The sequence below is a fragment of the Hypanus sabinus genome, chromosome 10 (genome assembly GCF_030144855.1).
Source record: "Hypanus sabinus isolate sHypSab1 chromosome 10, sHypSab1.hap1, whole genome shotgun sequence".
NCBI lineage: Eukaryota > Metazoa > Chordata > Chondrichthyes > Myliobatiformes > Dasyatidae > Hypanus > Hypanus sabinus.
Genome location: NC_082715.1, coordinates 145,271,626 through 145,296,097, shown reverse-complemented (window position 1 = coordinate 145,296,097; position 24,472 = coordinate 145,271,626). Strand labels below are relative to the sequence as shown.

Sequence of the window (24,472 nt, the reverse complement as noted above, 5' to 3'; positions counted from 1 at the left end):
GGTGAAGCTGATAAGAATCAGAAGTCAAAGGCTATCGGACACAAGTCCTGTTCAGGGCTTTCGAAGCTGCTCCTTAAGAACTGTGGAAGACTGCAAAGCCACTGAAATATATATTGATGCAGATCTCTACTCACGAATGAATTGGGTCTTGATTTCAGGAAATGGCGGGGCAACTATGTAAACGATGCTGGGTTCGGGAGGGTTGAGAAATTCAAGTTCAGTGGAGGGGACGTCACCAACAACCTATCCTGGCCCAACCACGTAGATGTCACGGCAAAGAGCGCTCACAAGCGCTCTAACTTTGACTTCAGCAATTTTTATCGATGAATTCCGTCTGGATGCATCACGGCTGGGCATGGTGTCTGCTCTGCTGGTAATTAAAATAAACTAAAGAGAGTTGCGCATAGAGCTCAGCACATCACGGAAGGCAACTCCTCTCCATGGATTCTGTGTACACTTTTACTGCCTCGGCAAATCAGCCAATATAGGCAAAGACGTCAACCATCACGGACATTCTCTCTCCTCCCCCATCCGATCAGGCAGAAGATCCAAAACCCTTAAAGGCACATACCACCAGGCTCAAGGACAGCGTCTGTCTCGGTGTTATGTGATCACTGAATGTTTCCCTACTGTGATCAGACAGACTCTTGGCCTGACAATCTACGTCGATATGCCCTTACACCTTACTGCCTACCTGTACTGCACTTCCCTGTAACTGTAACACTTTATTCTGCTCGCTTGTGCTATCTCAATGCACTGATGAACTGATCTGCATGAATGACCTGCAATACAGTCTGCACCTCGGTACATGTGACAACATTTAAGCAATTTGAAAATTTACCAACTTATGACCGATTCACAGGTTCACTGTCACTGACATTTGCTCAATTCCACACAGCCCTAAACTACACCCCCCACATACAAATGCATAGCGGACGCATAAACCAACAGTGTATCAAAATGGGAAGAAGCGACTGAAGTACTGTGGGCTTGAGTTTGCCATGGGCGGAAATAGCTCCGGGGAGAATTGCTGCATCTTACAAGAAATACGAAGCGATTAATGGACAACAGGCGAACAGAAAGACTAGCTTACAACGAATTGATTATTGAGAGAATACAGAAATGTTATAAGGAAAGCTGAGAAGGAAAGTATCATCAGTAAAATCCACAGAATATCGTGTTAAACTGTTCGGGTAAAAGCTTTCCTGTGTTACATGTTATACGCTTATAACGTCAACGTAGGACGCCTTGTTGATTAACTGCCACAATGCATTTAATGTGTTGGCTGCACAGATGAGCTGAAATGCCTGTGATGGTGGACAGACAATGCAACTGTTTAGCGTTTCACAGAGGGTGGCGGGAACGAAGGGAGTGCCATAGTGGAATACGATACTTGGAAATTCGATTTAAAAGGTTTCCGATTTTCAGCGGAAGTTTCTCCACTTGAGCATATAGATTTTAAGAAAGAGGATGCTTTTGGAAAGCATCAACTTGTAGAAGTTGCCGGGACCGGACAAAATGTACCACAGGCTACTGTAGGAGGCGAGGGAGGAAATTGCTTAGCCTCTGGTGATGAATTTTGCATCATCAATCGGGAAGGGGGAAGTTCAGGAGGACAGGCGGTTTGCGGATGTTGTTACGTTATTGAAGAAAAGGAGAAGTGACAGACCAGGAAATTATAGACCAGCGAGTCTTACATCAGTGCTTGGTAAGATGATGGAGAAAAGCCCCAGAGGCAGGATTTTTGATGTATAATATGATTAGGAGTCGTCGGCACGCCTTTCTAAAGGCCAGGTGCTGCCTTACGAGTCTGATTGAATTCTTTTTGAGGATGTGACTAAACGCATTGATGAAGGAAGAACAGTAGATGTAGTGTATATGGATTTCAGCAAGACATTGGATAAGGTACCCTTTGCAAGGCTTATAGAGAAAGTAAGGAAGCATGGGATCCATGGGGACACTACTTTGTGGATCTAGAACTGGCTTGCCCACAGAAGGTAAAGTACGGTTGTAAACGGGTCATATTCTGCATGGAGGATGGTCACCAGTGGAGTGCCTCAAGGATCTGTTCTGGGACCCTTACTCTTCGTGATTTTTGTAAATAATTTGAATGAAGTAGTGGAGGGATGGGTTAGTAAGTTTGCAGATGACACAAATGTTGGAGGTGCTGTGGATAGTGTGGAGGATTGTCAGAGATTACCGAGAGACATTGATCAGATGCAAAACGGAGCTGAGAAGTGGCAGATGGTGTTCAACCCAGATAAGTGTGAGGTGGTTATTTTGGTAGGTCAAATAGGATGGCAGCATATCGTATTAATGTTATAACTCTTGGCAGTGTGGAGCATCAGAGGGATTTTGGGGTCCGAGTCCATAGGATACTCAAAGTAGCTGTGCAGGTTGACTCTGTGGTTAGGAAGGCGGATGGTATATTGGCCTTCATCAATCGTGGAATTGCATTTATGAGCCGAGGGGTATGTTGCAGATACATTGGACCCTGGTCAGACCCGATTTGGAGTACTGTGCTCAGTTCTGGTCGCCTCACTACAGAAAGGATGTGGAAGCCATTGAAAGGGTGCAGAGTAGATTTACTAGGGTGTTGCCTGGATTGGGGAGCAACCTTATTAGAATAGGTTGAGTGAAGTCGGCCTTTTCTCCTTGGAGCGAAGGACGATGAGAGGTGATCTGGTAGAGGTGCACAAGATGATGAGAGGCATTGACCATGTGGATAGTCAGAGTCTTTTTCCCAGGGCTGAAATGGTTGCCAGAAGAGGACACATGTTTAAGGTTGCTGGGGAGTAGGCACAGACGAGATGTCAGGGGTACGTTTTTTACTCAGAGAGTGGTGAGTACGTGGAATGGGCTGCCGGCAATGGTGGTGGAGGCGGATACGATGGGGTCTTTTAAGAATGTTCTAGATAGGTACATGGAGCTTAGCAAAATAGAGGGCTATAGGTAAGCATAGCAATTTGTAATGTAGGGACGTGTGCGGCACAACTTTGTGGGCCGAAGGGCCTGTATTGTGCTGTAGGTTTTCTAAGTTTCTATGTTTCTATGTAAATTTTGTTTAAAACACAGAGAGTTGTGCAGGATTGCATTAGCGTATCCTGTCGAATGTTCGCCATTACACGGAAATTATCCTACAAACTCGAGCGCCAAATGTCAGTTGCAGCAATTATCGCCCGAGTTCTCTCGGTAATATTTCCCGATGTTTGCATGATATCAGTTTGAAAAAGATAACATTCATTCTGGAGTAATGACTCGAATGAATCCATTTTGGGTAATTGATGCAGAGCACAGTCGCTGCTATATTATGTGTTCAGGGCCCGGTTCTTCCATTCTCTGAAGCAAATATGGGTATCAAGTGATGCATCATTTCCACCTACTGACGTAAATGACGAACCAATATAATGTGACATTCACTATGTGTTACACTGTAGTCACTTGAATATGGAGATCATTTGCGGTTTTGAATTGCCATTTCTCTTGATGCAGAGAAAGAATCACATGGCATTGAGGGAGACTGGGGCCAGGAATCAAATGGATCTTCATGAAAATAAAAACTTCTTGTTCAGTAATATCCTCCTGACACGTCACATTTAGGATACGAAGTAGGCCCCTCGGCTCTCCTGCCCGATACTCTGATAAATAAAAATGCAGCTGATTCCAAAGGAATCTCCGCCTCTAATCGCTTCTTAGTGTCCTTTGGGTGGTGCGAGAACATGTTATTCGGAAATAGCTCAAAATATTTAACGAGCACCTCACAGACCTTGGCCCATTTGTTTAGTTTGAAGTATAATTCCAAATAATCATGAACGTGCAATTATGTTAAACAGCCTTTTTTTCGTTGGATGCAGGTTGCCCTAATACCTTGCCAGGATTCATATACCACAGGAGAATTTTGTTTTATTGTTTCTCAGACCTCCTCTTCCTCTCCGTGCCCTGAAAATTGGCCATTCATCTTCATTTCTTTGTGTTAAACATTCACTGTCAACGAATACTTCTGTATTTTCTCATCTTTCTGTCCTTCCTGAATGCGACGTTGCCTTTAACATTCTAGTCCCAATCCATATAGTCCAGCAGGCAAGCCTCTGTAATATCTGTCCGTCAATGCTTAATTACCTGTATTTCCACATTCAGCTAGCTGCTTTCTGTGAAATGTCCTGTGCTCTTTCATATACAGTCAGTGGTAATTTTATTCGAGTTTAAGAGGATGATACAAAAGCAAATTTAAAATAATAAAATTATTAATGAGCGAGCTCAAGGTCGAATGGCCAAACTGGATGAAGCCGACAGGAAGCCGACAGTAGCTCAATTAACCACGCCTTACACCAGTTCTGTGCAGAAGAGCATTTCTGAACGCACAACACGTCGAACCTCCAAGTGAATAGGCTGTAGCAGCAGCAGCAGACCACGAACATAAACTCACGAGGCACTTTATTGCATGAAAATCGCACGAGACTCGCAATTTCTAAGATACTCAAGGCACCCCGTCTGGAACAAACATTCACACCACGTTCAAAATAATTTAGATCACATTTCTTCCCCATTCGGATGTTTGGTCTGAACAACAGCTGCTGCTCTTGTCTGCATGTTCATTAACTTGCTGCTTTATGACTGACTGATTAGATATTTGCATGAAGGAACCGATGTGCAGGCGTACCTAACAAAGTGACCACTGATGCTTGTTCTTTAGCGTTTTCAAAACGATGCCTGGTTATTGTGCAGCGAGGTCCAATTAGACCTATGAAAGAATGTAGGTTGAGCATTACTGGTATAGACAGAGGTTACAAGGTAACAGATCAACGACTTCGAGTCTTGCCACATGGTAGCCAATTAATACAACCAATAGGAGGAGGTGATTGCATTTCCAAATGTCTGCAAAACGGAATTACAATTATATAGCTCTTTTGTGCCTCTTGCGATTCCTAAATCACATAAACCAGACCGTAGCAATTCATCTCACTTCCTCTGTTGATTTGTAGGGTATGTTACGCTTTTCACAAACATGTGATAATATTGTTGGCATTTCTTTTAACAGTCTCTATATGAAACAAAACCAAAAATAGATATGGACAAATTGTTCTGGATAAGAAATACTTAAAACAACTGTAACCGGAGCTATTTCAGTAGTAGTTTGAAATAATATATACTTGAAACAGTTGCAGGCTTTGGTTTCGTGGATTGAGAAGCAGAACACCGTTTAGCTACCGCAATCAACCAAGTATTTGTCTACTCTGAGGTTATGGAATGTTAGGGCACCGGATGAGATGTACCCCAGGCTACTGCGAGAGGGGAGGAAGGAGATTGCTGAGACTCTGGCGATGATCTTTGCATCCTGAACGGGGACGGGAGGTCTTCCGGAGGATGAGGGTTTGCAAATATTGATCCTTTATTCAAGAAAGGGAGTAAATGTAGCCCAGGAAATTATATACTAGTGAGTCTTACCTCAGTGGTTGGTAAGTTGATGGAGAAGATCCTGACAGGCAGGATTTATAAACATTTGGAGAGGCATCGTTAGGAGTAGTCAGCATGGCGTTGTTAAGGGAAGGTCCTACCTTACGAGCCTGATTGAATCTGTTGAGGATGTGACTAAAAACACTGATTAAGGAAGAACAGTAGATGTAGAGTATAAGGATTTCAGCAAGGCATTTGATACTGTACCCCATACCAGGCCTATTGAGAAAGTAATGAGACATGGGATCCAAGGGGACATTGCTTTGTGGATCCAGAACTGGCTTGGCCACAGAAGACAAAGATTGGTTATAGACGGGTCATATTCTGCATGGAGGTCGGCTACCTGTGGGGTGCCTCAGGGAGCTGTTCTGGGACTCTTATTTTTCGTGATTTTTGTAAATGACCTGGATGCGGAAGTGGAGGGATGGGTTAGAAAGTTTACTGATGACACAAAGGTTGGAGGTGTTGCGGATAGCATGGAGGGCTGTCGGAGGTTACAGGGGGACATGGATAGGATGCAAAACTGGGCTGAGAAGTGGCAGATGGAGTTCAATCCAGATAAGTGTGATGAGGCTCATTTTGGTAGGTCAAATTTGATGGCAGAATATAACATTAATGGTAAGACTCTTGGCACTGTGGAGGATCAGAGTTAACCTGGGGTCCGAGCCCAAAGGACGCTCAAAGCAGCTGCTCATGCCGTGGAGCTCTTTGAGACTTCTATGATTTACAGACTGTAAGCTTTTGAAAACTCCTACTAAGTCCACCTCTCACCTGTGCACTCTGTCATCTGATCAACTTTCATTGCAGTTCCATTGACATGGTGATTGGAGGCCTCTCTACTTTGGCGATTCGTTAAGAAAGATTTTCTCCTCTTGTCATTAATTCTTTAATCGTTTGCCTGTGACTTTTCATGGACAGTTGTATGTCAAAATGAAGCACTTGTCAACATAAGCGAACGCTGGGAGAGAAGAAAAAGCCTAACTGATTACCAGTGAAGTGTGGAAAATAATTTGAATTGTATGATATTATGTTGCCCGTTTTAATTAAAGAAGAATGAAATTTTCTTACTTCTCTGAGAAATAACGACTGGAGTGTTTTGGTAAGTACATAAACAAAATGAAAGGCAGACATAGCCCTAAACATTCCATTTAAAGTGATATTGGTATTGATTTACAGCAATGAGACTAATGGCAAAGCAAGAAGGGAAGATGAACACTTGGTATACAACTGTCAAATGATGGTGCATACTTTGAGTAAGTCGATCGAGGATTCCCGCCTTACAACGGATGTTATGAGTTCTTCGTACCCATGCAGGAAGTCTTAGGGCATTGGGCTCCAATCTTTCTAAATAGTCTTTATTTGTGAATTTTTCTCTTAAAGAGACTCGTTAAACTCTTGCGTTTTCTGTTTAAACCTGTTAAAGTTTATTTTGACTCACACGGGGTTTCCGGGTACTGTAATTATTTAAGCTGTCTTCCAATTATTAATTTCGCTGGCCCTAGCTTTGAGAATGTTAGTTCTCTCGCCGTCACTTTGCCGAGCCGCCGATGGTCAGTTGGAACTCCTATGAATAAAATCATGTCGCTGACTCCGAATGGCAGCCTGTCTTTTCTCCGCACTTGCATTCAGTCTGCACGGTTACTGAGGAAACGCAGTGATGTAAGGTTCCAGTGGAACTTGTAAAGTAATGCCCGGACTTCAGTCTTTATCCGAGTGTCTCGAGCCTTCATTCTGAGTTTCTGGAGCCCAAATTCCGAGTCCACGTTTAGAGCTAGCCTAGACCACTTTCAGGGCTTTTATCAAGAATTTTAGGGTTGTTAAGGGTTCCTGGGTCTCCCAGGCCCTCATGCCGTGTTTTGTCAGTCAATAAATTTTCTATCCACGCCAATAAGTTATCACCTATTATTCTGCCCACACTCAAGGCTGATTCAAATATTGATTGAAATTCCTTCGACTTCTAAAAAATGTTTTCAACGAATGAATTAATATACAAGCGATTATATAATGGCCGATCTGATGGCGACAGATAATGGCTTAAAAACGCCCAATCGATTAATCAACATCAGCTGTGAACATCATGCCGTACAGGTCCTCCACGCTTCCGAGGACTATTAAATGTTCCCGAGTTTTATTCCATATTCTCCAGAGTTATTTCGTGTTTCCCAAATTTATTCAATGTCTATCTCGAGATGACCAGCCCTGTCACGGGTTGCCCAGGACTATCTCGAGTTCCTCAGGTCTGTCTCCAGTTTATCCGGTCTATCTCGAGCCGACCAAACTTGTTGGGAGATGAATCGCCTTTCTTGAATTCTCCAGGTCTATTTATCTCGTGTTCAGGCGTGTTACTCTTGGGTTCCCCAAGTCGTCAGGTGCCGGACTTAGAGAGGAAAGTATCGTCATGAGCCCTTCCTGCCGTAGAGCTTCAGTCTACAAGGTTTATGAAGCGTACGTATTGTTAATAAGGACTAGTAGATTTTAGTCAAGTCCCAAAACTCTGTCATATGAAGCATAACACCCCCAAATTTTGCACTTAATTCCCTTAACATGTTCCTAGCCTTTTTAGTTACTCGCACCTGAATAGTAGCATTTTGTGAATTACATACTAGCGTGATCTAAATGCCCTTACTCCTCTTCAACTTGGAAGGTTACAATCTCCAATTGTTTCGAAAATATGCTGTTGAAGCATTTTTCATGCCAGCTCAGTCACTCTATTTTCCTATTTTCCTCCTTTTGCTTTGTCAGATTTTAGCTCATCCACTTAGATTAACAATATCCCTCCCTAGCCTTTTGACTTTCTCTTCAGAATGTAATTACCTATTTGACTTTTGTCATCAGCGAAGTGGAGGGACCTGAATTGTTTCACAGATTCTGAGATATATCATTCCAGAGACTCGGAAATTAATGTCTGCAATTCGTGTTTTGTCAGTCAATAAATTTTCTATCCACGCCAGTAAGTTATCACCTATTATTCTGCCCACAGTCAAGGCTGATTCAAATATTGATTGAAATTCCTTCGACTTCTAACAAGTGCTTTCAACGAATGAATTAATGTACAAGCGATTGTATAATGGCCGATCTGATGACGACAGATAATGGCTTAACAACGGCGTATCGATTAATCAACATCAGCTGTGAACTAACAATTAACCAATGAAATCTAGTAATAAATAGCAATCCAGATCAGGGAAGACATAACACCGATACCGTAGAGGTTTATTTTCCACGTGAGCCATTGATATGACTCTTGTCAATGTTTCAGCGCAGGAGTCCACGGAAATGATAAGTCTGAAGAAGTTACAACAGGAGATTCCTCGTCTGTTAAAAAACGTAGAGTTACTGCACATTCCAAGACTCTTAATCAAACTACGGCCTGTGTCTCTTTGAAACAATTAGCACGCACCCAGTGTCACTTGTGAATGCGTTGCTCAAAAATCAAGAAAGATATTGGAAAACCACGAGGTAAAGAACGATGATAACATGTATTTGCCTTTTTGTTCTTGGAGGAACCATTCTCATTCCCGATCCAAAATATAATCCAAAATATGGTTGTCACAAAGGCAGAAAAAGCTGCTGAATGTTCCCACGTGACTGTGGGTGGAATTCAGAAATATGAAGGGTTGCAGTCACTCTATTGAGTCCTTCCGAACGATCTCTGCCCGAAACGTTGACTGCTCATTTCAACGAATGCTGCCCGACCTGCCGAGTTCATCCAGCTTGCTTGTATGTGTTGATTTGACCACAGCATCTGCAGTGTACTTTGTGTGTACTCTATTGGGAGTATTGTACAGCGCACACCTCTCAACAGGAACATCAAAGAGTTGGTTGGCAGGTCAATTTTGGAAAGCTGGAAAAACACGCACTTCCCTAATAATGATTCCATTAGCATACATACAAAAGATTTAGACAGAGCAGAATTTGTTAGGTCTGTTAATGAAGGATTCCTAAATATGTGGACAGGCCAACTAGAAGAGAGGCCTTACTGGATCTAGTGCCAGCCAATGGAACAGGCCAGGTGTCAGACTGCTCGTGGGTGATCACAACTCCCTAACTTACCATAGCCTTGGAGAGGGATAAGAGCAGATGGTTTTGAAGGAGAGGGAATTATGATGCTATAATACATGAGCTTGTGATCAGAAACTGGAAATCAAATTTATCAGGGAAAAGAACAAGGAAATGTGAATGTTGTGTGGGGAAAACTGGTGGGGTTCTAGGTAGGGCTCTCCCTTATGAACATGGATAGCAGGGAGAAGATCAATAGATCAATTGACAATAGATGTGAAGAATCCTACCAAGAGGATAAAAGAAGTTCACTAAAGGTTTTTGAAGGAAAGATTAGACGGATCTCTTGAGGGTTACGAAGCAGCCAGGAAGAAGCTGAATGATGAATTTAGGAGAGTTAGAAGGGGGGAAAGAGAAGAGCTTGGCGTGTATGATTAAGGAAAACCTCAAGACGTTCGACACGTAGGTGAAGCACAGAAGGATGACTAGAGTGAGTAAAAGAAGAGAAAATATATGCTTGAGGTCGGAGGAGGTAGGGGAGTTCCTTAATGAATAGTTTTCTTCAGTATTCACTACTGAGAGGGACCTTGAGTTGTATTTGGACAGCCTAAAACAGGCTGACACACTAGAACATGTGACGTTAAGAAATAGGATATCGTCGGACTTTTGAAAAAAGACATAAGGATTCCAGGCCGAATGATGTACACCTTGGTTAAAACGGGAAGCGAGGGAAGAGAACGTTCCCTCTTGGTGATATACTTTGCGCCATCCTTAGACACAGGAGGAATAGCAGAAGGTTGGACGGTCTCAAATATTATTACTTTGTATTAGAAATGGATTAGCGATAATCCTGGGAATTATAGACCAGAGCTTCATGTCAGTGGTGGTCAAACTTTGGAAGTGATTCTTAAAGGCAGAATTTATGTTCATTTGCAGAAGCATAGTCTGATTACATACAGTACAGCTTTTTGAGGAGCAGTTCATGTCTCACGAACCTGATTGACTTTTTCGAGAAAGTGACTATGGAATTAATAAAAGTAGAGCGGTGTATATGACGTACATATTTTTCTTCTGTTGTGTGCTGGGGCAGCAGGCTGAGGGTAGCAGACACCAACAGAATCAACAAACTCATTTTTAAGGCCAGTGATGTTGTGGGTGTGGAACTGGACTCTCTGACGTTGGTGTCTGAAAAGAGGATGCTGTCCAAGTTGCATGACAATGTCTCCCATCCACTCCATAATGTACTGGTTAGGCACAGGAGTACATTCAGCCAGAGACTCATTCCACCGAGTTGCAACACGGAGCGTCCTAGGAAGTCATTCCTGCTTGTAGCCATCAAACTTTACAACTCCTCCCTTGGAGTGTCAGACACCCTGAGCCAATAGGCCGGTCCTGGACTTATTTCCACTTTGCATAATTTACTTATTATTATTTATGGCTTTGTATTGCTATATTTCTACACTATTCTCGGTTGGTGCGACTGTAACGAAACCCAATTTCCCTCGGGATCAATAAAGTATGTCTGTCTGTCTGTCTGTCAGACGTCTGTACATGGATGTTAGTAAGGCGTTCCTATATTGTGTGCTGCTCTGGACAACTTCCTACTTTCAGCGAAAATGTCAACAAAATTGAAAGAGTACCGAGGAAATTTATAAGGATTATTTCTCGACCTGAGGACCTAAGTTATGCGCAAAGGTTGAAGAGGTTAGCACTTTCTTCCTTGGAGCATAGGAGAATGAGTGGAGATTGGATAGAGATATACAAAATGATGTGAGGAATAGATAGGGTAAATGTAAGCAGGCTTTTCACACTCGGGTTGGGTGCGACTAGAATTAAAGGTCACGAGCTGAGGGTGAAAGGTGAAATGTTTAGGGAGAACGTGAGGAGGAGCTTCTTCACAGAGAGTAGTGAAAGTGTGGAATGAGATGCCATTGGAAGTATTTCAAGCGATTCGAGTTCAATACTTAATATGTTTTTAATATTAAAAGAATATGGATGGGAGGGGTATGGAGAGCTCTGGTCTAAGGACAGGGCGATGGGACAGTTGACACAAGGCTGTTGGTGCTGTGGATGAGATTGTCGTAGTTTACAATGGGATCACTGATGGAATGCATATTTGGGCTGTTAAGTATCAGATGGTTTTCAGTTCAGAAGAATGTGAAATAATGGACTTTGGAAGAGTGGAATCAAAGGCGCAGTACACGGTTAAAGAGAAGATTCTTAGCAGTGTTGAGGACAAAGGGATCCTTGGGTCCACTCGCATAGATCCCTCAAAAAAACGTCATGTCATTAAGGCAGTTCAGAAGGCAATTAGACTGCATTAGTCGGGGAATCGAGTTCAAGGGCCGCCAGGGAAAGTTCTAGTTCCATAAAATTCTGTTTAGACTACACTTACATTGTTGTGTTTGATTCTGGTCAGAATACAAAACACGTGGAAGCTGTAGAGAGGGTTTAGAGGAGATTTACCACGATGCCGCTCGGGTTAGAGAACATGTCTTATCAGTATTGGCTTAGCGAGCTAGGGCTTTTCGTTTTGGAATGAAGCCGGTTGAAAGACGACCTGACAGGGGTGCATAAGATGAGTAGAAAGAATGGATAGCCAGCGACCTTTGCCTAGGGTGGCAGCGGTATATTCGAGAGAGCAGACTTTTAAAGTGATTGGACGAAAATATAGAGGATGTCAGAGGTATATTCTTTACACAGAGTGGTATGTTCGTGGAAAACCTTGCCAGTGTGGTGGTAGAGGCAAAAATATATCAGGGACATTTAAGAAGCCCTTAGGCCAATGGATGAAAGAAAATGGATGGCTCTGTGGAAGGGAATGGTTAGATTGATCTTGGATTAGGTTAAAATGTGGGCAAAACATCATGGGCCAAAAGGCCTGTGCTAGGGTTAACGTTTCTGTACAAACTTTTCAATAATAGTAATCTTAAAGTACTGTGCAGTTTACAGGTCCTGTAAAAATGTCCTGCTCAGAGCAATAGCTGGTCTGTGCAGCTGTAAAGTGACAGGGAACTCCTCAGGCCTTCCATACTCAGAGAAAGCAAATCCAACGGCCTCAGTCCAGAGTGACTGATGAGGACTACGTGATAGTAATGTCCCAGTTTCAATAATTCATGTATGACTTTCAATGATTAGTTGCAAACTTGCTCTTGCTATTCTTTTCTTATCGGGATAAAGCAACTTGTATAACCAATTAGAAAGACGTGATCACAATCGGTATTCTCATTCGCCTGAAAATGATCTTTTACGTTACTTATTGGACATATTTATCTTATATTTAGGATACCGTTCTCTTGACCTCTATTCTATGGCCACGGTGTTCTACATTTCATACAGAAAGCTATCTTTATGTATATTATACAAACTAATGTACAGATGTCGGTGCGCTATCTTCGGCGCTTCTCTGTTTTGAATCACGATATAGCTTTAGATAATCAGCCACCGTCAGACTGTATTTACTAGAAATGCTTTGGACTACCATTTGCAATGTTTGTTAGGTATCGTAAGCCGAAATCACCTCTACTGAAAACTGTAGTTCCGAAGCACACTTGAGCAAAAATTTCATTGGTTTGAACTCTAATAAGTGTTACTCTGCTCGGCGCCGCTGCTGACACAGGGTACACAAGCCCTTGTCTCCCTGAATATGACCAGCTGTAGAAAAACCATTTCCATGAAGAATACAATGATAAAACTGGAAATCGAATATGCCTACGATGTTCAAATAAAGGCAGTATCAGGATTTCTTTTACTATGTATGTAATTTTCGTTGCCAAATAATTACACCACTTGTCCTGATGTAGCCATAGTGAATATGGTTTCTTCAGGAGGAAAATAAACCCAATAACTAGCACAACGTGTAAGCGACGTTGTCTGTTCTATTTCATGGAATGCCAAATCTTGATCATCTTCACTATCTACGCAAAGTTTTGAAAAATAATGCTCTTGTCGGACATATCGTACAAGGCAAAACGACACAGCAGATCGGGTAGATTTTAATTACTGTGGGATAAAATTACATGGATGATATTTATTTCAGACCGAATGCTATCTACGAACGTCCAGTCGGACGCAATGTCTGTTTTCTCCCGGTTGCGAAATGTGACAGCTACAATCAAAAATTTAACATCTGTACATGAAATTCGTTTGTTTTATTTTAAAGAAACATCCTCTAAACATATTGTATTACACACAGCTGGATCGCGCGATGTTTGTTTGAAATGGGGTTGCCTGAGACTCGTGTTTAACTACGCAGGAGTAACGCTCGTGTGAGTTCCAGTCTGAGGCTGGCAGAGTCAGGTAACTGCTCGCACTGAACGTGTTGTCCGCGTCCTGTTGGATCCGGCTGGTCTCAACGCCATTCCTTCTCGTACTGCCGTCCACAGTCCACTCGATATTCACAGCGGCCGGATTAAACCCGCTCACTAAACACACGAGGGTGGCGGTGCCCTGTCCTCGAATTTCTTCCGCAGACGGTCGGAGGACGGATACGGCGGGTTTTCGCGGACCTGTAGATAGAAAGAAGTGCAGGGAGATGAGTTATTAATTGATATAAATTAGAATTAAACTTTGTCTTTTTTCAACGATTTTACAACCATAAAAGTGAGAACGCATGAGAACCCGATCACAACTGAATCTCATTAATGTATTTTGATCTTGCACAAACGCATCAAGTGAAATATACATCATGAACATTAGAAGTAGCTGCAAAGTAAAGGAAGGAGATGTTTTACATAACAGCAAAATTCAAAGCAATAAGATAAAAAAATCGATGGAATGCTAAAACAAAATCCGGCTGGAGAGGCTTCTGAAAAATGGCGGACAGAACCCATCCATTCGTGAGATACTCTCCAATATACATAAGCTATACTTTATATATCCCATAATACCCCGTTCTAATCTGATGTAACTATTCTATAGTTAATATTGTGACAGATTATTGGCACGGTCCCTGGTGTTAAAATCGTAAAGACGTGAAAAACAGAACCAATAGCAAACCCCGAAAGAGATTTGGCAAAGAGCGAGGTAAAACTCCAAAATGTCGTCGCAGCTATTCACGTAAAAAGATGAGGCAGTGGATTTGATTGACATCCTGTGCCTTTGTCTCTCCTCGGAGATGCCGCAATTTGCTTCAGTAAAGGAGGGAATGTGAATGGCTAAAAATAATGGAAATATTTTAATGGGCATAAATAATACCAGTTAAGGTTTCATACTTAGATTTTCTAGTTTTTAGTCACTCAATTAATTCCGAAAGTGTTGTTTGGACCGCGGTAATACACACTGAAGAAAAAGCCGATAACAACTCTCAGAGGTCTATGAAATGCAGAAGATGTGGATAGCTGGGTCAAGGTTCTTATAATCACTTTTTCATTAATTAGAAAAGTTGAATCCATTCACACAATAAGATATCGAGACTACAGAACAGAATTTACAAAGAAATCGTTTAACGGTAGCATTTCGTAGGAAATTAAACATAAGTGATAGTAGTTGCTATGACGAAGGAGAAGGAGCTTGGGAGGCTGAAAGAATTGAAGTTAGATAAGTCGACAAACTAGATGGACTACACTCCAGGATTCTGCAGGCGGTAGCTGGATAGATTAGAGAGGCATTAGTAACGAGCTTTCAAGAATGGGCCCATGGGTCCGCAGGACTAGAAACTCACAAATATTACTCCACATTCGGAGAAGAAATGGACGCAAAATGCAGGATATTATGGACCAGTTAGCCTGACGTCAGTCAATTTGCTAGTAAAGATACTGATGTTTAATCGAAATTTAAATATATTGAGATTGCTAGAATCCATTAGTAAGGACGAAATTTCTAGGTACTTGGTGGCATCCAATAAAATAAGCCGTGATCAGCATGGTTCCCTTAAGGGGAAATTTAGTTATTAAATCTGCTGAGATTCCTTGAGAAAATACCAGGCAGGATATACAAATACGAATCAGTGGATGTTATTGACTTGGATTTTCAGAAGACCATTGACAAAGTGTGACACATCAGGCTGCTTAACACGATAAGAGCATAAGCTATCACAGGCATAGACGGAGCATTGGCCGACTGGCTGGAAAAAAGCGTAGGATAATCTGTTCTGGTTGGCTACCGGTGACTAGTGGTGTTCTGCAAGGATCGGTGTTGAGTCTGCTACGTTTCATGCTGGAAGTTAATGATCTGAACGACAGGATTTATGGACTTGTGGCCACATTTGCGGATGATGCAAAGCGAGGTGGAGGAGTAGACAGTGTTGAGGCAGTAGGAGTCTGCAGAATGATATTGACGGATCAGGTGAACGAGCAAATAATTGACAGATAGAGTACAGTGTGCGAAACCGTATGGTCGTGGACTATGGTAGAAGGAATAAAGGTACAGACTTCTAAACGGGGACCGCATTAAGAAGTCGGATGTACAAGGAGACCTGAAAGTCATCCTGCAGGATTCCCAAAATGATAACTTGCAGGCAAAACCAAGCTTAGCTCAGCTTATTTCGTGATGAGCAGAATATAAAATCAACGATTTAATGCTAATGTTTTAAAAGACAATAGCCAGAGCAGATTTAGAGTATTGGAAGCAGTTTTGGGCCAGATATCTAAGAAAAGATGTCCGTACTGGCATTGGAGAGGGACCAGAGGAAAGATGCTGACAATAAAAGTGTTAAAGTATAAGGAGCATTTGATGGCCCTGGGCCTGTACATGCTGGATTTCAAAAGAAAGGTGGCGGGGGGAGGATGAAGTCTCATTTTAACCTACCGAATACTGAAAGAGCTAGATTGAGTGGATGTGGGAGGATGCCCTCTACAGTGTGAGAGGCTAGAACTGAGAGAAAATCCTTTGAATATAAGGATAGCCCTTTAGAACAGAGAAGAGCTGAATATGATTTAACCGTAAAGTGCTGATTTTGTAGAATTGATTCCCAAAGGATACTGTGGAGACCAAGTCTTTGGGTAAATTTAAAACTGAGTTTATAGTCTCTTGTTTAGCAACGGCATCAAAGGTTATGGAGAGAGGTCAGGAGAATGAGCTTGAGAGAAAATATACCAGCGATGATCAAATGACGCAGCAGACTCATGGGGTCGAATTCTGTTCCTAGGTTTTACCGATTTAAGGAAATAGAAGTTCTCTATCGCAATTCGGTAACATTCACAGCTCGGCTTTTGTCCGCATTCAGGTTCAGGTTTCAGGATAAATGTAACGTTAGTCAACTGTGTACATGTAGACGGTCAAACATAACAATGATTTAGGAGACCAAGGTGGACAACACGATACACAAAAAATAAAGTAATGTTGGCCGAAATAAATTTTTAAAAACTAACAAAATATATTCCAAACGATTGGTATTCAGATCATTTGCGGGCTCTAAACGCGACTTCAACTCGGTTGTCTAATGCAAAACCTCACTGTTGGGAATATATTTGAATACATCTGTTCCCTGGGAAACTTTTAAGAAACACTTACTAGCAGCACGTAGCATCTATTCACAAAGCTATTTTAAAAATGTCATGGCAATGAACTCAGGCTGTTTTGAAGATACATTTCAGCTAAATTAAGTAACCCTACCAAGCAAACAGGATGCATATGTGCTAGTTTTCTGCCTGCGGCATCGTAAAGATACAATGAGAGGCGGACTGTAAATCAGATCGAAGCATCAGGATTGATAATATTATTTCAAGGTTCAAACGAAAAAAAAACCCAAACAAAATCAAAAGGTGATTAGACCCCAACAAATATTTACTTACTATTGAAATTCAGTTTGGTTCCTCTCCCAAAGGTGACTGTGTACGGGCTACTAGTATACCCAGCACCACAGTAATAATCGGCGGCGTCCTGCCATTGCACGTTGGTGATGGTTAAATGCATTTGGTTGCTCGATGAGACTGTGGAACCGGTGAATCGATCTGGAATTCCCGATCCTCTCGAGGAGCTTCCATGCCACACAAGAACTGGGGCGCTGCCGGGTTTCTGCATGTACCAGCTCGTGTAATAGCTGCCGATGCTGCCCCCTGACATGGTACAAGTGATTTTCACGGTTGTACCCGGAGACGCCGATACGGACGGAGGCTGAGTCAAAGTCATCTCCGCGTTTGAAACTGGCGAAAATAACAAATAATTATTTAAAACCCTTAAGTAAAAAACACGACATGAAGGACAGTCTAAAGAATTAAGTATTCTGCTTACTGAACAAAGAGGACACAAACGCGGCAAGAACCAGGATCCATTCAGCCATGGTGAAGCAGATAAGTAGAATTAGAAGTCAAAGGCTATCGGACACAAGTCCTGTTCAGGGCTTTCGAAGCTGCTCCTTAAGAACTGTGGAAGACTGCAAAGTCACTGAAATATATATACATGCAGATCTCTACTCACGAATGAAATTGATCTTGATTTCAGGAAATGGGCGGGACAACTATGTAAACGATGCTGAGGTCGAGAGTGTTGAGAAATTCAAGTTCAGTGGAGTGGACGTCACCAACAACCTATCCTGGTCCAACCACGTAGATGTCACGGCAAAGAGCGCTCACTGGCGCTCTCTCTTTGACTCTCAGCAATTTTTATCGATGAATTGTGTCTGGATGCATCACGGCTGGGTATGGTGTCTGCTCTGCTGGTAATTGAAATAAACTAAAGAGAGTTGCGCATAGAGCTCAGCACATCACGGAAGCCAACTCCTCTCCAAGGATTCTGTGTACACTGTCGCTGTCTCGGCAAAGCAGCCAATATAGGCAAAGACCTCATCCATCGCAACATTCTCTCTCCTCCCCCATCCCATCGGGCAGAAGATCCAAAAGATTTAAAGGCACATAGCACCAGGCTCAAAGACAGCGTCTGTCTCGGTGTTATGTGATCACTGAATGTTTCCCTACTGTGATCAGACAGACTCTTGGCCTGACAATCTACGTCGATATGCCCTTACACCTTACTGCCTACCTGACCTGCACTTTCCCTGTAACTGTAACACTTTATTCTGCTCGCGTGTGCTGTCTCAATGCACTGATGAACTGATCTGCATGAATGACCTGCAAAACAGTTTGTTCTCTGCACCTCGGTACATGTGACAACATTTAAGCAATTTGAAAAGTTACCAATTTATGACAGTTTCACAGGTTCACTGTCACTGACATTTGCACATTTCCATACAGCCCCAAACTCCACACCCCCCACCACATACAAATGCATAGCGGGCACATAAACCAACATAAATGAAAATGGGACGAAGCGGCTGAAGTGCTGTCGGTATGAGGTTGCCACAGGCGGGAATAGCTGAGGGGAGAAGGTTTGCATCTGACCAGAAATACGAAGGAATTAACTGAGAAAAGACGAACAAATAGACTAGCTTATTACGAATTGATTATTGCGAGAATACAGAAACGTTATAAGGAAAGCTGAGAAGGAATTTGAGTCGAGTCTCTGAGGCGTATCCACTTGTTATTTACCAAATATAACTTGGAAATTCACCCTCACGTTTCTGCGATGTTGCGCCCTTGTCTCGGAAGTGGAAAGTATCATCAATATAATCCACAGAATATCGTGTTAAACTGTTCGGGTAAAAGCTTTCCTGTGTTGCATGTTATACGCTTATAACGTCAATGTAAAACGCCTTGATGTTTAATTGCCAGAATGCATTTAAAGTGTTGGCTGCACCGATGAGCTGAAGAGCCTGTGATGGTGGACAGACAAAGCAACTGTTTGGCTTTTCTCTCAGGGTGGCGGGAACGAAGGGAGTACTATAGTGAAACATGATACTTGAAATATCCATGGAAAATGTTTCAGAATTTCAGCGGAATTTTCTGCTTTACAGTGTTTCAATGAGACTCAATAATACGCCGCTGGTCATAGGTTGATTTTTTTTTGTATTTTTTGTAATTCAAATTTTTATTATTATTTATTCGTATTTTACAAAGCAGCACAACATGTCATAGAGCAGATGCAGTACAGCATAATTACACAGCCACCCCATGACCAGAAAACATATAAAACTAAGAAACAGAAAAAAAATTTCCAATTTAAGTTTAAATCAACATACAGCCAAAATTGATCACACGCATCTTGCACCTTTCCCTCACTGATAATTATTCCCAACATGTGTTCATATGATGAAATCTTAACCCTTTCCTCAGTCCATTCCCTCACAATGGGACATCTGTTTTTTTTCCAGTTTGTAATATAATTCTTGCAGCTGTGATGAGACCCGCCTTTAAAATAGTAAATTTGTCATTGTTTACATTAGGCATCATTGTCCTGTCACTCAAGAGACAAAGCCGTGGGCACAAGGGCAGAGTAGGACCCGACCACTTCCCCAACAAATCTAGAACTTTACACCAACATGGACGAACCATGGAACGCTCCAAAATCGTGTGAAAATATGTGCCCACCTTATTTTTACATTTCCAGCATAAATGATTAACAACAATCCCCATTTTGTAGAGTCTAGTTGGTGTTCAATAATATCTGTGTACTATCTTATACTGAATAAATTTCCCACTCGCTTCCCTAATATGACTACCCACATTTGATAAAATATTTGACCACTCATTATCTTCAACATCGCTTCCAAGATCCTTCTTCCATACTGCTTTGAGATTGTTACACGGTTCACCCACAGAGTGCTTGAACATTTTATAAAACACTGATTGATGCTTTATGAACTTCCTGTGGTAGTGTAAAGTATTCACTTAAAGGGTTACCTTGTGGGCCACCATTCATGAATATGCGACTAACGCAAGGTCTTATTTGTAAATAGTTCCAGAAACGCCCTTTATCTGCAAAGTTATATTTCTTCTGCAAATCCACATACAACATAAAAATCCCAATCTCACAGAGATCACCTACTGTATTTACACCTTTAATCTTCCATTCTTTCCAGTACACCATTCTTTTCCCAATGCGTATCACAGGGTCATTCCAGAGCGAGGAGTATAACTGATTTAAATGAGAAATTTTTACAAGGTTTATGAATTGTACTCTGCACACCCCTTGAGTGAAATAGTATAGGATTTAGATCAGTGTTGTTTTCCACATGTTGTGAGAGAATTTTAAGGGGAGAATGTGGTGCAGCCAAGCTCCGTTCTTTAACTACACAATCTAAATCAACATCTGCCCTGTCCCAAAGTTTAGCTAACTTGGTCATTTCAAAGGATAATTTATATGCCCTGACATCTGGTAGACTGAGCCCACCCATGTCACTGGGCATACACATCTTACTCATTTTAATTCTGGGCTTCTTCTTATCCCATAGAAAGTCAATAATAATTTTGTTTTATTGCTTGTCAATCAAATCTGTAATATTTAAAGGAAGCATCATCGAAAGATAGTTAAACTGAGGTGCTATGACCATTTTAACTACATTGACTTTATCCCAGAGTGACAGTAGCAGTACCTGTAACGTTCTCCTTCGGGTGTAACGAACGCCGAATTAAACGTCGAGATAAACCACAGTCAATGAAAACCAGTTTGCAGTAAGATTAACCATTTACTGTTCACTCTTCACATTAACATATGGTGAAAACTGTTGATAAAACAATACAAGATTGGTCCTTTCTTAATATCACATTTCCATTGTAAATACTTGTAAAAGTGACTATAACTACATTACATTAAGGTGCAGTATACAGGCAGAGTTTACCTGCGCCAGTGACTACTTTAAATACACTTCAATGCAAACTATCCGCAACTCTTTAACTAACGAAAACATAAACATTATCGACCGTCGTTACTTTTAACAGGATCGGCGTTAACATTTTAGTTCAATATATCGATTACCTATTAACTTACAGCGTTGCTCTCACTGTGATTACTAATGCTTGCAAAACAACTTCTGCTCAGGTGTGCCTCGTGGTGAGCCCCCCCACCCTCGCGTTAATCTCAAACCGGTATTTTCCTACAGGACGCGGCGAAACCGGATGTGACAGGCAATGAATATACTTTAAACACTTCTAATTCTAACTGGAAAATACTAACAAATGAATTACTAAGGGAAAATATTATAAAGTAAATAACTGTCGTAAAGACAACACAGTACCCCTCACTTAGGCAGATTATTTCTTATCCTACTCAATAATGGATTCTAATTTAAAGTAATTATTTCATCCAAATTCTGACTGAATTTGACCCCTAGATACTTTATTCCAACTGGCACCCATCTAAAATTAAAGTGAGATTCTGAATTTGAATAACACAATTTTGACATTGGCATAGCCTCAGATTTACTACAGTTGATTTTATAACCAGACACGTCAGAATATAATTGAATTGTTTTCATTAGTAGGGGTAAGGAATAAGGAGGGTCACTAATCAGTATTGAAATATCGTCAGCATATAACATCAACTTATGCTCCTTTCCGCCTCCCTTCGCCCCTCTAATATCTGGATCTGCTCTAATAACGACCTCCAACAGTTCCAAAAAAATATCGTAAATAACAGTGGGGAGAGGGGGCAGCCTTGGCGAGTACCCCGTGAAATGTTGAAAAATGGGGATATGATACCATTTGTAATAAATGCAGACTTAGGGTTTTTATACAAAATTACAATCCATGATTAAAGACAGAGTCAAACCCAAAGAATGACAAGGCCGTGGTTAAAAATCTCCACTCAACCCTGTCAAAGGCCTTTTCAGCATCCAGGGAGATGGCAGTAACTGGGATACTACTTGGGGTGTTCAGCCATGTTAATTGCGGTAATCTCCTTAAATTGTAAGTTGGGGATCTGCCTTTAATGAAGCCAACCTGGTCAGAGTATAAATTTGTATAAATGGCAATACTTTCTCTAATCGCGAAGCCAGTTTTTTAGTCAGTATCTTACAGTCCACATTAATTAAGCTTATAGGCCTATAATTAGAAGGGTCTATTGCATCCCAGTCTTTTTTTGGGATCAACGAATTAATGCTTCCATAAATGTATTAGGTAAAAATTCCAACTTAAATGCTTCTGAATAGATTTTTGTTAGAATAGGAGCCAATATGTCCAGAAATGTCTTATAATATTCAACTGGGAAGCCATCTATACCTGGAGATTTCCCCACTTTTATAACCCCAATAGCTCGTCTGACCTCATCCTCAGTAATTGGGGCATCCAAGGACTCAGCTTGATGTGGGGATAATGTAGCCAATTTTATGTTAGCGATAAACTGATTCAGCTCCTCCTGTTCATGATTAAACGGTGATGCATATAGATGTTCATAGAACTGTGGAAAGACTTCGCTTATTTCTTCAGATGATGACACTAATGTATCCCCTTTCTTATTCACAGGTATAAGACTATTCGTCTTCTGCTGCTTTAAATATCGTGCCAGCAGCTTACCAGCTTTGTCACCACCTTCATAGAAACTTGTTTTTAATCTAAATAATGCATATTCTGCTTCTTTGTTATATATGTTATTTAGCTGGAATTTCAAATTGCACAGATCTTTTTAGAAGTCATCGGTATATTGTCTTGATAAGACCTTTTCCAATGTGGTTGTTTCTGCCTCCAGATGTTTTATCTACTGCAAATGCTGCGCTTTCGAACAACTAAACAACCAACATAACCCAAAAACATAGCGATAATATATTCCTGTCAGATTAACTAACAAATAAAAGCAAATAGGCAGGATAAACTCTGCAAAGAAACGGAAAAAAACAGACACACGAGATGGTCAGCGAAGTACCGTGCCAGCTAGTAAGCCTCGCACTAATCAGACCGCTTTATCCAGCTCCCCACCCATCCTGTTGTACCTAAAATGTTGTCTCCACCTATTACTGCCTCTTAGTCAGTGCCAGCGCCGCACTTTTCCTGAATGAATTTCACTGCTTCTGCAGCAGTAGTAAAGAACGTGTTCTTTCCTTTCCACGTGAATCGGAGAACTGCTGCATAAGCGAGTGTATACGTCACGTTGACTCTTTGTAGCATTTTCCGAGCAGTAGTAAATGCGCTCCGTTTCTCAGCCAATTCTCTGGTCATATCCGGAAAGAAGGAGACTTTGTATCCCTCCCACCCAACTCCTCTTTTTGCTATGGCCGCTTGCAGCACTTTCTCTCTGGCTGAAGAGCGCAAGAATCGTATTAAGACCAACCTGGGGGGTGGGGGCGATCCTCGCCCGACCTCGGAGCCGGAACCCGGTGCGCCCTCTCAATCTCAAACTCTGCTTTCAGTTCGATGCCTAATCACTCCGACATGATTCTTTGCACACACTTAATCAGACCGCCCGTTTCCGCACCCTCCTTTAGACCGACCAGCCTGACGTTGTTCCGTCCGCTCCTATTCTCAAGCTCCTCGACACGGTTCCACAGCAGGTCCAGGCGTTTATTAGTCTGCTCGCTGGCACCCACCAGCTGCACAGTGGTGTCCTCCACGCTGGAGAGGCGACCTCGTCTTCCGTCAGCCTCTCTTGAATGGCATTGACGGAGTTCTTCAACTCCGTTGTCGTTTCTTTAATTGTAGACAAATCAGTAGCCACCCCGAGCAGAATGGAACTTATACCACTAACCTCAACCAGTAAATTCTCCATGTAGGAGCCTCAGTCGGTCTGTGTCGTTAGCGTGTCTTGATCTTCGGATTGCGGGCCCTGACTTGTAGCCACGTGACTCGCTGTAGCGCTCTTCGAAGTTCTTGGCATCGTCTCGAATTATCTCGCAAAGTTGTTATTTTTCAGTAAAAAAACAAACGATTTGAACTCTCGAAAAGCTGTATCCGAATAAGGCGGGATAAATATGCTCTAATTGATAGAATTTTATGTTGGGTCGTCGGAGCTCCACTAGCATGCAGCCATCTTGCCCGGCACCCACGTGACGCCCATCTTATTTGTGTTTTTCTATGAAGTTGAGTAGTATCCTGGAGGGGAGGTTTGCTAAGGCTACTGGGGAGATTTTAAACTAGGATTTTTGGGGGTGGGGTGGGAACCGAACTGAAGAGACTTGGGAAGAGGAGATTGGATCACAAATAGAGAAAGCTTGTACACAGTGCGAGAGAGAGGATAGGCAGGTGACAGATAAGGGACGCGCTCAGACCGAAGGCTTGAGTTGTGTCTATTTTAATGCAAGGAGTGTTGTGAACAA

At 41.9% G+C, this 24,472-nt stretch overlaps 1 protein-coding gene across 1 annotated transcript; it reads right to left on the bottom strand.

The window, feature by feature from the left end:
- Window positions 1–13,574: 13,574 nt before the first annotated feature.
- LOC132400377 (immunoglobulin lambda-1 light chain-like) lies at window positions 13,575–17,753 on the bottom strand. Its single transcript, XM_059981324.1, has 3 exons — window positions 17,626–17,753; window positions 17,187–17,537; window positions 13,575–13,961 (listed from the first exon to the last, which is right to left on the bottom strand). The coding sequence occupies exons 1-3, from the start codon at window positions 17,672–17,674 to the stop codon at window positions 13,639–13,641; spliced, it is 723 nt and encodes a 240-aa protein (XP_059837307.1). The 5' UTR covers window positions 17,675–17,753; the 3' UTR covers window positions 13,575–13,638.
- Between the last annotated feature and the right edge of the window lie 6,719 nt (window positions 17,754–24,472).